At 37.3% G+C, this 15,663-nt stretch overlaps 1 protein-coding gene across 3 annotated transcripts in view; it reads right to left on the bottom strand.

The window, feature by feature from the left end:
- Nucleotides 1-1,492: 1,492 nt before the first annotated feature.
- GULP1 (GULP PTB domain containing engulfment adaptor 1) overlaps nucleotides 1,493-15,663 on the bottom strand; it is a 159,127-nt gene continuing 144,956 nt past the window's right edge. For all 3 annotated transcript variants that reach the window (XM_081934176.1, XM_081934178.1, XM_081934177.1), the window contains 3 exons: nucleotides 8,978-9,116; nucleotides 8,170-8,264; nucleotides 1,493-4,327 (listed from right to left, as the gene is read on the bottom strand). In XM_081934176.1, coding sequence (XP_081790302.1) covers nucleotides 4,256-4,327; nucleotides 8,170-8,264; nucleotides 8,978-9,116 — 306 coding nt within the window. In that variant the 3' untranslated portion in view covers nucleotides 1,493-4,255. The remainder of the gene's footprint in view (nucleotides 4,328-8,169; nucleotides 8,265-8,977; nucleotides 9,117-15,663) is intronic.

Raw genomic sequence — 15,663 nt, 5'->3', positions numbered from 1 at the left:
TATTGCTGGCTGAGGAGACCAGTGTGATGTATTCCTGGCTCACGATGAATAGCAAATTATGTTACTCTTCTCCCTAGGATGTCTCCTTAGGGAGCCAAATAGACCATTCGATCAATATTGCTCTATTTTGAAGATGATGCTTAGTGCCTTGTATATATCTAATTCGTATCAAATTCATTCTTGGGTTTGGACATAAACTTTTGAAATATAGCACCTTCTGCGTGATGAAATATTCAACTAATCTTGGGCATAAAGCAAACATCTGATCAAAGCACCGGCTTGTCTTGGTGGAGTAGGTTTTCTCTCCTCTTTCTGGATGAGGTTAGAGCATCAGAAAGGCTGGTTTCCACAGAAGGGTGTTGATGGGCTCCACTGCTGAATTTAAAAAGCTGCCGGTTGTCAAGCACCAGGAGATCCAGGCATTTCAAATATGTGTAAACATTTATTGTAAGCTTAAGCTCTCTACAAGAATCTGAACTACTAACGGTCAAGGAAAATTAGCGGGAGTTAAGAATAGAAAGATATTCACGACGGTCTTAGATCTCTTGTGGGTATAGAGAGACTCATGACTCATTTGACCCCCCCCTCGGGCTCAACCTGCTCATCTTCTACCCTTGATTCGGAGATGCTTCTGCCCAATTTCCAAATGCAAAGTTGTAGCTGTTCTTGGGGTGGGATTGTGCTTTGTCTAAAGATGTCTGGGCATTATGGTGCCTTCTTCATGTCTGCTAGGGCAGAAAAAGAATCCTGACAGTTCTTTACACATGGATGACAGAATCATTTGGGCATATAAATAAGTGTGGGAGTGAACATCCCATTTATTTTACACATTCCAGGGGAATGATGTAAAAAAGAAACCACATTTTGCAATTAAAAAAACTAATAATCTGAAATATGCTAGGTGAAATACATTACTTTACAGTAATTATTCCAAGTATGAAAAAAAAATGTTGCTGAGCAGGCAACTCTCCCTCCTCCCCCTCCCTTTTGATTAAGTGTAAATACAAAACTTACATAAATCTGTACATATATTTTTACTATGGTTTACGCATAGCCCCAAAGAACTTAAAAATAAAAACATGTGCATAAATATTGAACTTCACCTTATTTTAATGTACTTTATATATGATTACATAGTGTATGCATATTAATTTAAACATCCTGTTGATAGTACCACAACCTCCCCATGGGGGATATTGTTTTTTCTAGTGAGTGCACCCTTTTTTTGCACTGTGCTTCCTTTGGCCTCACAGCCAAGCTACCAATGCATGATTAGGGAGTTTTGTTTTTCAGCCATCATGTCAAAGAACCTGATACTTATCTGGGCTGTCACTACTGGTTCAACATGGCTGCCATGCTTAAGAGAAGAGAAGAACTTGGCTCTCCCTACTCTGTCTTAGTAACATAACCTCTGGCTTCATGCTGGCTCTTTATATACCACTCGCCCCTCAATCCCAGTCTTTATATTAAATAAAGATTCCATTCAATGATGCAAGTTTAATTAAACCATTTATTTGAAGCAAAATAAAAGACAGTTGGGATTACATAGAAATACAAATTTCAACTAAACTGCTTTCATTAAAAATGTAATTTCTTGCTGCATTGATTTAGATATTCTTGGACTGATTTTAATCAATTAGATTACATTTAGCAATTTGCAAATCAATGTCCATAAACATCAGTTAAAGTATGATTTAAAGTGTGCAAATATTTTCTGAATGTTCTCCTACATCCATTGTAAATGGCCCCTAAATATATGCTTATTACGTAAAGCTTTCTTCATGATAAAAAATACAAATTCTATTTGTTTAAAAAAGCCATTAACATGGCTACTAAACATCCTTGTTGTACAAACTGCAAAATACTATTTGATGAACAAAATTATAGATGTGTCTCTCTATGATACAGAGCCTATTCTACTCATTAGTGATCTCATATATATCTATACTGACAGGCACATGGGCCAACATCCAAAGAGTCATTTTCTATTTTCTCTTATTCCCAATGGCTCTGTTTCTTCTCATCCCACCCAACACCCCATAAAATAATGGAGCCTTCTGGATTGGCATTTAATATGATGAGAGGCTCTGTAGCCAGAAGGGAAGCAGGCAATCAGATGCATTGTAGAAATGCATTCCATCCTCTTTGGATTCAGAGTATAGATATAGATATACATGCAAATACAAAAGAAGAACCAAATAATAAAGGAAGACTTAACACAAATCAGAGTATATAGGAAAGACTCAGTAAGGCTACACAGCTATATAGCTGTCTAATTTTAAGCATGTAAAGGATTCCAGGTTATCTAGGCATCTGTTTAAGCATTTTGTAAGATTGGAACAAAGCTTTAAAAGGTAAATATCATTGCATAAATGTTTTTTTAATGTTGTGAATACACATGTAAACCTTGCAATATAACATAAAAAACTATTCTTTTGCAAACCAAGTACCGGACCATTAGGGTGTTTTCCCCTGAAAAATAAAGTGAGCAAAATAATTTCTCATGTTTCTTTCCCATTTCTCCTGAGCACTTCTCTTTATCTTTCTTTATATATAAAAAGCATCCCCCACCCCAGTCTACTTTACAGTGAATGCCTCCTTACAGGAGAGAAAAACTTTCCCAGAAAGGTAAACAATTTTTTGTACATGTTGAATACACTTTTGGTAAAAATGGAAAAAAATGAACAAGTAACTTAATTTATGAATACAAAGAAATGCACAATCAAAATTTCATTTATTGCTATGCAGAGACAAAGTAGTACATTATCTCAGTAATAAGCTCCCTTGCAGAAACATATAATCTTCCTTCATGAAGAACCTACCTTAAATTCTTTTATCCTGATTCCTTGTGTGATATTCAGTTGTAATTTTTGCATTAGGATGCAAAATGAAATTATTTATCCATTTCTCACCCTTATGTTCCAAGTGGTTTGAACAGGATTATCAGGTGACAATCCTAGGCAGGTTAAATCTGAACAGTACAATTGCATCAATGGCCTCAGATCACTTTCCAAAATACATGTGGCATTTTTGAATGCCATCAGTATTGTAATGGGATCTTTGCAATTAAAGTGAGAAGTCGCCATGTACACAGCAATTTAACATGCACCACAAGCAGTGCCCTTAGCATGCACACTTTTAACTAATCTTCGCAGTAGGATTTTCAAATAACTATGTTGAGAAATACTATGTTGGGCCTCCATTCTAAAACTAGTGTGTAACATTGGAATGTTTCTATATACACATGGATGTTTTTGTGTGTGTTCAAAATAGCCAGTTAGGGTTAGGGTTATCACGGTTACTGAAGCATTTAGTTCTTGTGTATACATTTCCAAGTACCCTCTGGAATGTGAAAAATCTAATCAAAGTTTTATACCTCTTTAGAGAGTGTTTTTCAAATTACAAAATAATAGAAAATAATTGGTATATTAATATTTGGCATTGTTAGAGATTAGATATTGCAATTGTAAAAATATTAATCTATTTCATTTAGTAGATGCATGTTAAATACAATGCACCTGAAAAGAATAGAGGCTGCCTTTAACATTTATTTCTAAGTCAGAAATGCTGTGCACTCACAAAATTAACATAAATTGGGGGCACTGCAGTTCATTAGAAACCTAGCTTAATTTGTGGCCCTTAATAACAATTTATTAGGAAGCTATGCTATATAAATTCAGATTGTATAGACTGGAATTATGGTTTTCAGTCTCACTGTAATTGTTTACAGGAATGTGTAAGTAGTTACATCTTTTAATTATTTATTAAATTTGTTTGCTGCCCATTTTGCTGTGAGGCAACTCTGGGTGGTTTACAACCTTATTTTATATTGGCAACAGTATTTGTGTGGAATTAAGAAAGCAATTGTGGGGGTATCATTTTCAAAGTTGTTCTTTTCAATTGTAGTTCCATATGCTCTGAGTGTGCAAGAAAGTTTAAAAAGACTTCTCACAGGATACGATGGGTTCCCATGCTGTACAAGTGAGTTGCCAAAAGATACAAAGAATGACTTGCAAAATATGGAAGACAAAAAACAAACAGCAGTGTCACTTCATTTTAGCTTTCTGTACGAGTAAATTTTCATTTTACAGGAATAATACTGCAACTTATCTGGAGTTTTGAAGAAGCAAATCTCACAGAAGATAATATGTTGAGAAACATTTTTGGCACATCAATAATATTGTTAATACATTTTAAATTTTTGTAAAAAGAAATCAAGAAAGATAATATATTTTTAAATGTCTATTCCTGACAATCAGCACTTGCTGTCTAGAGGATCAAGGGAAAACACTGTGCCTTCCAGAGTCAGTCCCATTTTGAACCCCTCCTGGAACAAAGGAAGAACAAAGAATAAAGTAAAAACACCATATCTCTGTTTTTTTTTAAATAATCTCATGTAATATCAGACCTAAAACATTTGCAATGTTCTGGTTTACATATATGTTTCTCCTGGTCATTGGGTAGATGAATGCCTATGTCCCATACTTTGTACCACACATCTGGAGAGAAAGGACACATTTTGACTTCATGATAGTTATGCTTGCTTTCAAGCCAGATTAGATTGTTCCAAAGCTTTTAAGAAATTGGAATCTATCCTTATAATCGACTACTTGACCATTATATTGCATCAAGATATGTAGATCTTCAACTATAAGACAGACTTTTTACTGTATATGATTTGCTTCTTTATGTTGTTCTTTATTGCAAATCATATTCCAATGCACCACTCCTCTGGTTGGCGATGGGTTGGATAACAACTCTGCAAATGTCTATGCAATTATAGTAATGTGGTTATTTTTTAATATATTGGAGAATGGTGAATCATGTAACTTGCTATGTATTTTTCCATTCCTATTTATCCAGGCTAAGAGGCAGAAGAACATGGGAAATGCTGTCATATCACATGCTGTGTGTAATGGATATTACTTACAACAGAAAGAAAAGTCTTTTTGTATTAACTAGCCCTAAGTCATCTACCTATCCAAATTCTGGAAACGTATATATTGAAAAAATAATACATTTATTTACAGACATCTAATGACATACGAGACAAAAATGGCACATGTCCCAAATAATATATGTATACATATGACACACACAGTGCAAATCTTCAAAGTGATGTTTCTGAATGAAACAAATTTTCAAAGCTGCATATCTACATTTTGTCATTTCATTGATGAGTTAGAATGGCTGTCCAGCCATCTCATATTCCTACTTGCATGAAAACTATCCCCATTGCCAGTACCTTTCCTACCTCTTTTCTAATACCCTGTATTCAAGTGAGATCATAGATGGATATGTCACAGTTTTCCAAGTATTGGTTCAGCTATGTATTCTTTGAAAATGCTTGTATGATATCAGACAGATTAGACAGATTAACAGTGTTGGAAACAGTGTTGTATGATATCAGACAGATTAGACAGATTAACAGTGTTGGAAACAGTGGTGGGATACAACCGGTACGCCCCTGTACACCGGTGCCTGCTGGGAGCACAAGTACCGTTCTGGTATGGTGCTCCAGAAGGCCCACTCACCTGCCCTCATTGCCTGTATTTGAGCCGATTGGGGCTTTCGTGTACGGAGCTTATGGCACCTGCATGACGCTCCACTGAGCAGCTGGAGCATTGTGGGTGCTAAATACACATGCGTGCGCTGCACGCATGCACATGGTGGATGCCGGGGCCCGTTGCAGTGTATCGGTTGCAATGGGATCCGGAACCCACCACTGGCTGGAGGGGATTTTATTTATCATCAAGGATAACTGCTTGCAGGAGTGAAATACCTCTCTAATGCTCAATTAACCTTCTCTTTTTTTAGACCTCCTTATGAACCTATGAAGAAAAATGCACCTCTATTTTAACATGGGTTCTGGGAAGTGTACAAAACTAGAAAATACAAACACCATTAAAACAGAAAAACACATTAAGCCAAATGAAAGCCCATACTGAAATAATCTTAAAAACAACAAAAGTCAATAGAGGTCTTAGACAAACAATAACCCATTAACTCCAGGTTTGGGTTTAAAGCCGTTTTCCAGTTTTCTGGAATCCTAGAAGAGGATATACTGGCTCACTTCCTTTGTGTCCCAACAGGTAACAAAGTTAAATCGAGGGGACCAGGAATGCACCCACCATGTTGGAATGTACTGGGTGGGCAGAACCAACTGAAGAGAAGCAACCTCTCAGATACCTCTGCTCAATGCTCTGATATGGCAAAGTGCCCTGCACTAAAATTAGCCAAGGAGTTCTTTGCAAAGTAATTTTCAAGTTACAAATCATTCAATAAAGATGCTTCAGGAACAATTCATTTAGGTCAACACACACACACACACACACACACACACACACACACACACACGAAGGAAAGATATCATGGACAGGTCTTATTTTGAAAGACAGTCCTATTCTTTTACAACTGAAATACTACCCAGAGCTAAAGAGCACAAAAATATTATTTACACAATGAAAGGGAAAGAATAACAGATATAACTTTTGATTTCATCTTAAATATACATCTTTTGGGATGTATTGTTATATTTGGATATCAGCTTATATGGTATATTTCCCAGGAAAGAACAGATACAATATGCCTTCTATAAATGATATTATATTGGTAAGTAAAAAGTACATTATACCTGATATGTACACATGCACAGTGGTCCTTTACACAAGTAAATTTCATATAAGTTTTAAAATTAGGTCTCAAGAGGCTATTTATTTAGTCAGTCAAGGAAAAAGTTAATATTAGAAAAAGCAAGTGAGCAAGACATTTCCCAGTTTTACTCTCAGTGATTTAACCCAATATTTTAACAACATAAATTTGTTACACACACACACACACACACACACACACACACACACACACAACCCCTGGTATGCCTAAATATGGGAGGAAGGTCACTACTCCCTCTTTCTGTCCTTCGGCTCATCACAGAAGACCATGCAGGCAGAAAACCATATTTTTATTTTTAATGTTTAAAGAGGGAGTAGTGACCTTCCTCCCATATTTAGGCATACCAGGGGTTGTAACACACACACACACACACACACACACACACACACACACATGTATATATGTATATATGTATATATGTATATATGTATGTATTTGTGTTCCCTGGCTCAACTGATAAGGAAGAGAACCCATGGCTTAGTGGTTAAGACTTCTGCCTAAGATATATACAGCCCAGGTTCTAATCCCAGTAAGGGTATGGCTAGCTGATGAGAGCTAATTAGCTCGAAATAGATCTATCCTAGTCTCCCTTTATTTATTTATCAGAACGTTTCGGCAGGATCACACCTGCCATCTTCAAGCTGTGGGCTTAAAAGCTTGAAGATGGCAGGTGTGATCCTGCCGAAACGTTGCAAAGACAATCTCAACCTTACACGGGAAAAGACCCGAATACAACAAAACCAGCATATATATATATATATATATATATATATATATATATATATATATGTATAGGTATAGGTATAGGTATAGGTATAGGTATAGGTATAGGTATAGGTATAGGTATAGGTATAGGTATAGGTATAGGTATAGGTATAGGTATAGGTATAGGTATAGGTATAGGTATAGGTATAGATTATATATATAAGAAACAAACATTTATGAGGATTCAGGTAAGAACTTCAATACCAGCTCACATATTACAAATGCCATCATTTGTAACAAAATGTATAACATGATGTAATTTAATAGAAATGAATTGGAACGTATAGAGAAAATAATATACCAACCATCGCTGACGCTGGAAATCCACGAAAGCATAAAGAAGAAATATTAGAATTATTGCTAGCAATATCAATACAAAGTACAGAAGTACATTTAACAGGTAATTGTATTTAGCACTGGAAAATACATAAGGAATATTTTATTGTGCTTCTGTTTTATTCCTTCTATCATAAAAGCACAATAAAAGTGTGTGTAGGTAATATAGAAATATATAGAATTATTGCATATATTTAGTGGATAATTAAATTTAGCACTAAAATATGTAAGGAACATTTTATTGTTTTTATTATATTCCCTCTTTTATAAAAATACTATAAAATGTATGTACGTCGAACATATAGATGGAAGGGGGGTTGGGTAATTTTTTTCTGGCTTACATCTACCACATTTCCCCCGTCATTCACACCTCATATTTATACAATTTGGAATTACCTGCATCTCATCCAGCTTAGATTGGATGTCTGGAGGGAAATCTCCTGCTCCACAGCTGAATGGATCAAAAGGTTCTGCTCCAAAAAGGTCTCTCTCTAAAAAGAATAAAACATAAATAGTCAACAGAAAACAATGGGAGGAGCACATATAAACTCACATAGTCAAACAACTGGCAAAATGCCCCCCCAAAACTCAACTCTGCACTGAGCAACATGTTGTATTCTGAAAGGGCAAACTGTGAAAAGGTCTTCAGGGCTTGTAATTTTAGAGCACTGCCTTTGATCCTGGGACTGATTTAATTTTCATTTTCTTGTTTTTTCTCTGAAATGCATATCCAGGATGCAACATTAGCAAGATGTTCTAGCAAGCAAGTCTGCATTGGCTAGCTGGTTGGTCTAGGCCAGGGGTCAGCAACCCATGGCTCTGGAGCCTCATGTGGCTCTTTCATCCCTCTGCTGCGGCTCCCTTATGCCGGTCGGTGCCACAATTTTGAGAGGAGCTTCCAGTTGGGGGTGAAAACACGGCGCGCCAAGAGGAAACTCTATGGCAATGGGTGGGTTTTCCGGTTAGCTCCACAATTGATATGGCTTTCAGTTAGGACAGGTAGAGGAAAAAGGACACCGCGCTAGGAGGAGACTCTATGGTGGGGGAACTGGACTTCTGGTCGGCTCCAGAATTGAACAGGGAGCTTCCAGTTAGGACCTTTGTGGTTCTTTGAGTGTTTAAGGTTGCTGACCCCTGGTTTAGGCAAAGACTACACAGTAAGCATATATTTCTTTAGGTTACATCAAAGCATCCCAGAACTTACTGATCTCTGAAGATCTACTGGGCACTGGTGGAGGCTGGGTACCATTGCGAGTAGGTGTTGATGGCTTTGGGGAGATGGGAGAAAATGGAACCATATCAAATATATCGGTGGAAGGAGATTTCGGTGTAACACTGCCTGCCTACAATAAGGAAAATAAAGTAGGGCAATATTTCACAATACTAAACAAACAAACAGTGTTGAATTTGCATGCAGAAAGGAAAAGGCAACATTATCCAATAAAGGCACATTGGAAACAGAAGTCTGAGATTGAATAAATAGCATTTGTAGCCCAAGGTTTATGAAACATGCACAAATAACAATTAAAATATTTCACATTTTGAACATGTCCTGGGTTTCTTGAATGAAATGAGTTTTAAAAATAAAAAAGTTGCAAAAGAGAGTACAAACATGTTTTGAATTAAGACAGAGATGCTCTTTATTAGGGCAAAAGATTATAAATCAGGATCAAGGCTGAAATCCAGAGATATCTTCTTTTACGAATTCCATATTCTGTAATAGTGCCATTAATATTTTGACAGTCTGATAGGGCAATTATTCTAAATGCTAGAAAAATATTATTAAGTTGAAATAATAATACTTGAAAATCATTGGCATTGATGAAATCACCATCAGTCATTTTCAAAAGGCAGCTTTACTTGGAACAGCAACAATATATTTAACAGCATCATGGGAAGTTCTTGGGAAGGGTTAGACTCAATAAGTGGATAAAAATGTCAAATTCAGCCTAAACATCAAGCTGCCTGGGCAATCAATCATAATATATTAAAAATGATATGTCACCTGACTCTCATTCTCCGATTCTGAATGGTCGCTGTAATCTGGAGACTTACACATTAATGTCAATGAAAATAGGAATCCATTTATTAATGCTTAATATTCCAAGATCACATTACTACATAAATCCTAGGTTCAGCTAAATTAAATTTTTCTGCAATCTTTCTCTCTCTGATTATATTATTACATTTGGAGTTTATTTTCCCCCTTATTCTCAAACAACATCTTGAATAATGATGGACCCAAAGCAAGAAAGAAATGTGTAGCAGAAAATCAAAGCCCACAGAAATCTAAAACACAAGATAGGAAATCACCTAAATTGTTTTTCAAAATACTTTGCAAAACATTCTGTTATAAATTTCATAATAGGACAAGACTTATGTAGGATCTATAATATCTGTATAATAATGGAACACATAAGGTGCATACAACTTCCCAGTTGCCATGTGGGGATGAAGATGTATTATATTTTGATTAGACATTATGTGTCTTCAGGATTTTTCTTTGTGGGTCCCACATATTGCTATAGAGAGCTGTAGATTTTATCCAATGGTGCTTTTCTGTGCGTATAAGGAATCTTTTCATTTTCCTGTTATCGTAGAGACAGCAGCCAGACTGGGTATGCTCTGCCATTAACCAATTGGACTGAGTCTACACTTATGATGTCATTGGGCCCTTGTGGCTCCTCCCCAGTTTTCAGACTCAGTCAACCTGGACTGGCTGTGAGAATTGATCTCTCCTCCAAATTATTTAATTATATCTTTAATTGGTGAATTTTTCCAAAAAATTTTGTTGTTCTTTTAAATTGGTTCCTTAAATAATCCTTTATTATACAAATTGGAGGGAACTTTGAAACTGATCTCTGGCTGCCTCTCCTCAGCTGTCTGATTGCCTGCGGCCACGAGTTCACTCAGGAAGCCTGTCTTGCAATCAGATCGGCCAGCTCACAAGCTACCGCTTCACAGCTGTTTTCCCGTAGCGCTCCTTGATTCTGGGCACTCGGAGGGACGCGTGACCGGCTGCTTTGCATGCAGCAGTTCAGGCGAGGCCGGTGACCATTCTGCAGATCGCCTGGCCACACTTAGTATCGGCGGCCATTTTGCGGGTCGGAAAAGCCCACGAAGATAGTGGTGACCATTTTGAGGCTCGGAAAAGCCTGAGAGAAAAAAAGTCAGCTATTTTGGACGCTTTAAAAAAGGTGCAAACTCTACAGCAGCTGTTTGGAGTGCCTAGCAACGCGGGATCACCCCAGGTGAACCAGATCAGGAGAGCCTGGCCAGCAAATGAGTGAGACCATTGCCTATCTTATTGGGGTGTTGATTTATGTTTGGGGAAATGGCTGATCCATTTCGTATCCATAATGGATACGAATGCAGGATTAGAGGAGGCAGGGCCATCAGGGGCAAAGAGCAGCAGGAAGAGGCAAGCCAAAGAGGCCCCTTCCTCAGGAGTAAGTCCCAAGGTCTCTAAAGTGACTACCAGGGCAGAAGGCCCTTGAGAAAGAATTTCAGAGGGCCCAAAAACAACAACGTAGTCTAACTGCCCAGCCCTCCCTCCCTCCCTCCGAGGATCACCAAGTGGTGTCCCCAGCTCCACCTGTCTTGTTAAATTAAATTAAAGACATTGGATTGACAGATTTTGATTCATTCTCCTTCTGTCCCCTCTTTGTGACCGTTCATGTTATTCAGATAATCAACAATTCTTTGTAAGGGAGGAGCAGGAGAGAAAAAAGATCACTTTTCCCTTATTTGATGGGATAATCTTTTTATTTTATTTATTCATTAAATAAAATGTATAACAACCCAATAAAACAATAAACAAACTTTTATTTAGCATTTACAAGACAGTTTAATATAATCCAGTACTTTATGCCATGTACTTTAAACAGGCTGGTTAAATCCACCTTGGAGAAAACTCTCAGTCCTTGTAACCAATGTGTTTCTGGAGTAATATTTTTGTGCTAGTATAAACATAGCATTCCAGTATTTACTATTACAGGCAACAATAGGAACTTGGCTTTTCTACAACAGATAGAAGTACCCACAGACAGTAAGAAGAGGAAAAAACTAAGTTTCTGAATACTTCTGTGATATACAGGTAGTCTTCAATTTATGACTATATGTTTAATAAAAATCTGGAATTATGACAGCCTTGGAAAGGATGCTTTACAGCCGGTAAAACTTCTGACAGTTGCAAAATGTTGCACCACTATTCTTTGATCTCATGAATGTGATCTGGGACCCTCACAACCTGCTTGCAGGTGACTGGTTACCAAGGGGGTCATCATCATGTGTTTTTAATTTCTGACCTTCTCTGCCAGCTTACCCAGAAGCTGGAAAATAGGGAAATTGAAAGGGAAGGTTGCAAGTTGCTATCAACTGCCTAGAGAACTTCCTTTTGCCTCTGGGGGTTGGATGAAAGAGCTGCGTCTTGAGGGGTGGTAGGTCTTTTGTGGGGTGTAGAAAAGGAGCTGAAATTACAAACATTCTGGCTGTTTCTGTACCCTACCAAGTGAGTTCCCTTCTGTGCATAAAGGAGATATGATCTCCTTTGAAGGGTAAAGAAATGGATTCCATTCCTGCATACATACACCCTGAAGAAGTACCTTTCCGTGAATGGAGGGGAACTTTCAATAGGCAGTTCTTTTCAAGCAGAGAATCAGCCCAGTAAGGTAAGGGTCCATCAGGAGTGGCAGGGGAAGAGTCAAAATTCAAGCAGAGAATCAGCCCAGTAAGGTAAGGGTCCATCAGGAGAGGCGGGGGGAGAGATGGAAACCCTGGGAACCCTGGTGCAGACTACACGATTCTCTCTTTGCTCATGGAATAAAAATCCTACTTGGATTTCAGCAGGCAGGACTTTTAGCTCCTGAGTAGAACTTCTCAGAGTCTCTCCCATTCCAAGGAACCTCATGCTCCTTACCTAGGACTCCATCTGCTAAATAACCCACATAATTGCTTAAAGACCCCAACCGGGAGTGCTGGGATTGTGATTGTTGAATGAAAGAGTCACATTGGCAGCCACATGATAGTTCACTTAATGACTGCTTTGCCCGATGACCAAGATTCTGGCCCCAATTGTGGCAGTAAATTGAGGATTATCTGAATCGTTTCCTAGTTCATTTAGAATATATTATTTCCTTAAGTCATTTCCTTAAATGCACTGTCCTATTTATACATACAGTTTAGATAGTTTTGGTTACCATTTAGAACCACTGAACCATTAATATTTTGGAACTAAGGAGGTATTATCACCCCAAATATATGTTCCCAGGACTCCATAATACAGACTGAAATCATTTGATGTACCATGTATCTATAACAGATGTGCAAAAATTATGGAAGTTTAGACAAAAGTGACTCTCTAGACAAAAGTGTCTCTAATATCACTATTTGCCTAAACTTCTATAATTTTTGCACATCTTTGTTATAGATACATGTTATATTATTGGTACATGTTATATTATTATGTAAAGGGTACATAACATGGTACATGTTATATTATACTCCATATTCTTCTAGCTTTGTTCTGCCATAAAGTGGCACTGTACTTGTAGGGCATAAGAATAACTTGTAGGTTTCAAAGATGATTTGAAAGCATTAACTAGGTTGACATCTGAGATATGGTTTGTAAAGACTTTTCTTGAGTTGATTTCAGCAACCAACAGTTTTTCTATTGCCTGAACTTAGTGTGAGAATTATGTATTTTACAAGTGTACATCCACCAATGTATGGTTTTCACAGATGCAATGTATGGCTGTGAAAGTTGGACCATAAGAAAGGCTGAGCACCAAAGAATTGAGGCCTTTGAACTATGGTGCTGGAGAAGACTCCTGTGAATACCTTGGACTGCAAGGCGATCAAACCGGTCAGTCCTAGAAGAGATCAACCCTGACTGCTCTTTAGAAGGCCAGATCCTGAAGATGAAACCCAAATATTTTGGCCACCTAATGAGAAGGAAAGACTCACTGGAGAAGAGCCTCGAGCTGGGAAAGATTGAGGGCAAAAGAAAAATGGGATGACAGAAGAAGGTGATGGAGTCACCGAAGCAGTAGGCCTAAGCTTAAATTTACTCCAGAGGATGGTAGAGGACAGGAAGGCCTGGAATAACGTTATCCACAGGGTCACACAACACTTCGCAAGTAACAACAACAACATCCATCAATGTATCAAAACTCTTCACTGAAATAATTAAGGGACTGCCTTCCATTTGCACTTGAGTCTTGGGAAAAGATTCAGATTCATTATTAATGAATTTACATATTAATTTACAATGTAAATTGTAAAAAATAAATATTGAACAAATGCTTCAACTTTTAGAGTAGTTTCTAAACTCTTTAGAGAAACTGAATAATTCTTGGTAGGCAATCTGCCAAATCTAGCATGGAAAACTGATTTTCTTTCTACATAATGGATAAGCATTGTTTAGCACACAAAACAAGCCATTATACAATAGAATAAGCACAGCTCTATTTTTTGTGTGTGCACATATACCTCAGTTCATGCACACATGCACAAATCATAAATTTGCTACATTTTTCTCAATGGTAATGTTAGACTGATGAAAGCTATGTGTGTGATCTAATCTGTTACTTTTCCATGTCTTTTCCCTTCCTCCAGAAAAACAAGTTTCTGAAAAATGGCCCAGCCTCAGCCAAATTAATCTTCAAATCTCATGGGGCTAAAAACATTTTAAATCAGCTTCTTCTAATCCACTTATATTCTTACATATACATCCAATACATGAAATTTCAGTCAAATCCTTTGAGCCAAGTGTAAGCCTTAGCATTATATTATCATGAACATCAGTAGTAAATAGTAGAAATTAGATTTATTTACAATTCTATGTTATTTTAAAAGGGTGATCTAAACTGTATTTAAAAAGGCAGAAAAAACTGATTATAAACAGATGCTTTATTTTACTATTAGATAATGCACAGGAAATTATGGAGAATTAAAATCAACTTATATTTAGGTAATTCCCAGTTTAAGAATAGGTTTCATTCCCAAGGTTTGCCCTTAAATCAATTTTGCATTTAAACTGGAATAGTATTATTGTAAAATACTGCATAAGTAGTACAATGTTGTTAGTTGCAAAGTTATGTCCAACCCACCCCATGGACCACGTTCCTCCAGGCCTTCCTATCTTCTACCATCCTCTGGAGTCCATTTAAGCTCATGCCTGCTGCTTCAGTGACTCCATCCAGCCACTTCATTCTCTGTTGTCACCTTCTTTTGCCCTCAATCTTTCCCAGCATTAGGCTCTACCCCAGTGAGTTTTTCCTTTTCATTAGGTAGCCAAAGTATCTGAGTTTCATGTTCAGGATCTGGACTTCTAAAGAGCAGTCAGGGTTGATGTCCTCTAGGACTGACCGGTTTGATCGCCTTGCAGTCCACGGGACTCACAGGAGTCTTCTCCAGAACCATAATTCAAAGGCCTCAATTCTTTGGTGCAATGTTCAGTATGATGTAATGAACTTGAATCATTGTGTAACTTGAATCATTGCTTATTCAACTTGAATTTTCTTTTCCTGACATCTTTCTCTCCTGTTCATTCTGCTCGATTACTTCTGACTGTATCAACTTTTTGTCCTTTGCTATGATCTCTTACCTTGGTAGTTTCTTTCTCTTTGGTTATTCATTCAATATTTGCCAAGGATAGCCAACTTCTAATTGCAAATGAATGAATGAAGGAATCTCCATTTCTCTCAGCCCATTTTTGAAATTATTTAAGCATGTTGCAGCTCACCAGTGGAACAAATGGTATGCCTTCTTCTTCATTTAGGGAAAAAAAATGAATGTCACTAATATAAAAATTCACATCTCTTACTGACTTTCCAGGAAAATATACTCTTATCAAATTAAGTTCTCCAGGGGTTTAGATCAGGTACCTAA

Source organism: Natrix helvetica (genome assembly GCF_964273705.1).
Source record: "Natrix helvetica genome assembly, chromosome: 1".
In the NCBI taxonomy this organism is placed as follows: Eukaryota; Metazoa; Chordata; class Lepidosauria; order Squamata; family Natricidae; genus Natrix; species Natrix helvetica.
The sequence above is the reverse complement of the archived record's forward strand: the minus strand, read 5'-3'. Positions and strand labels throughout refer to the sequence as shown.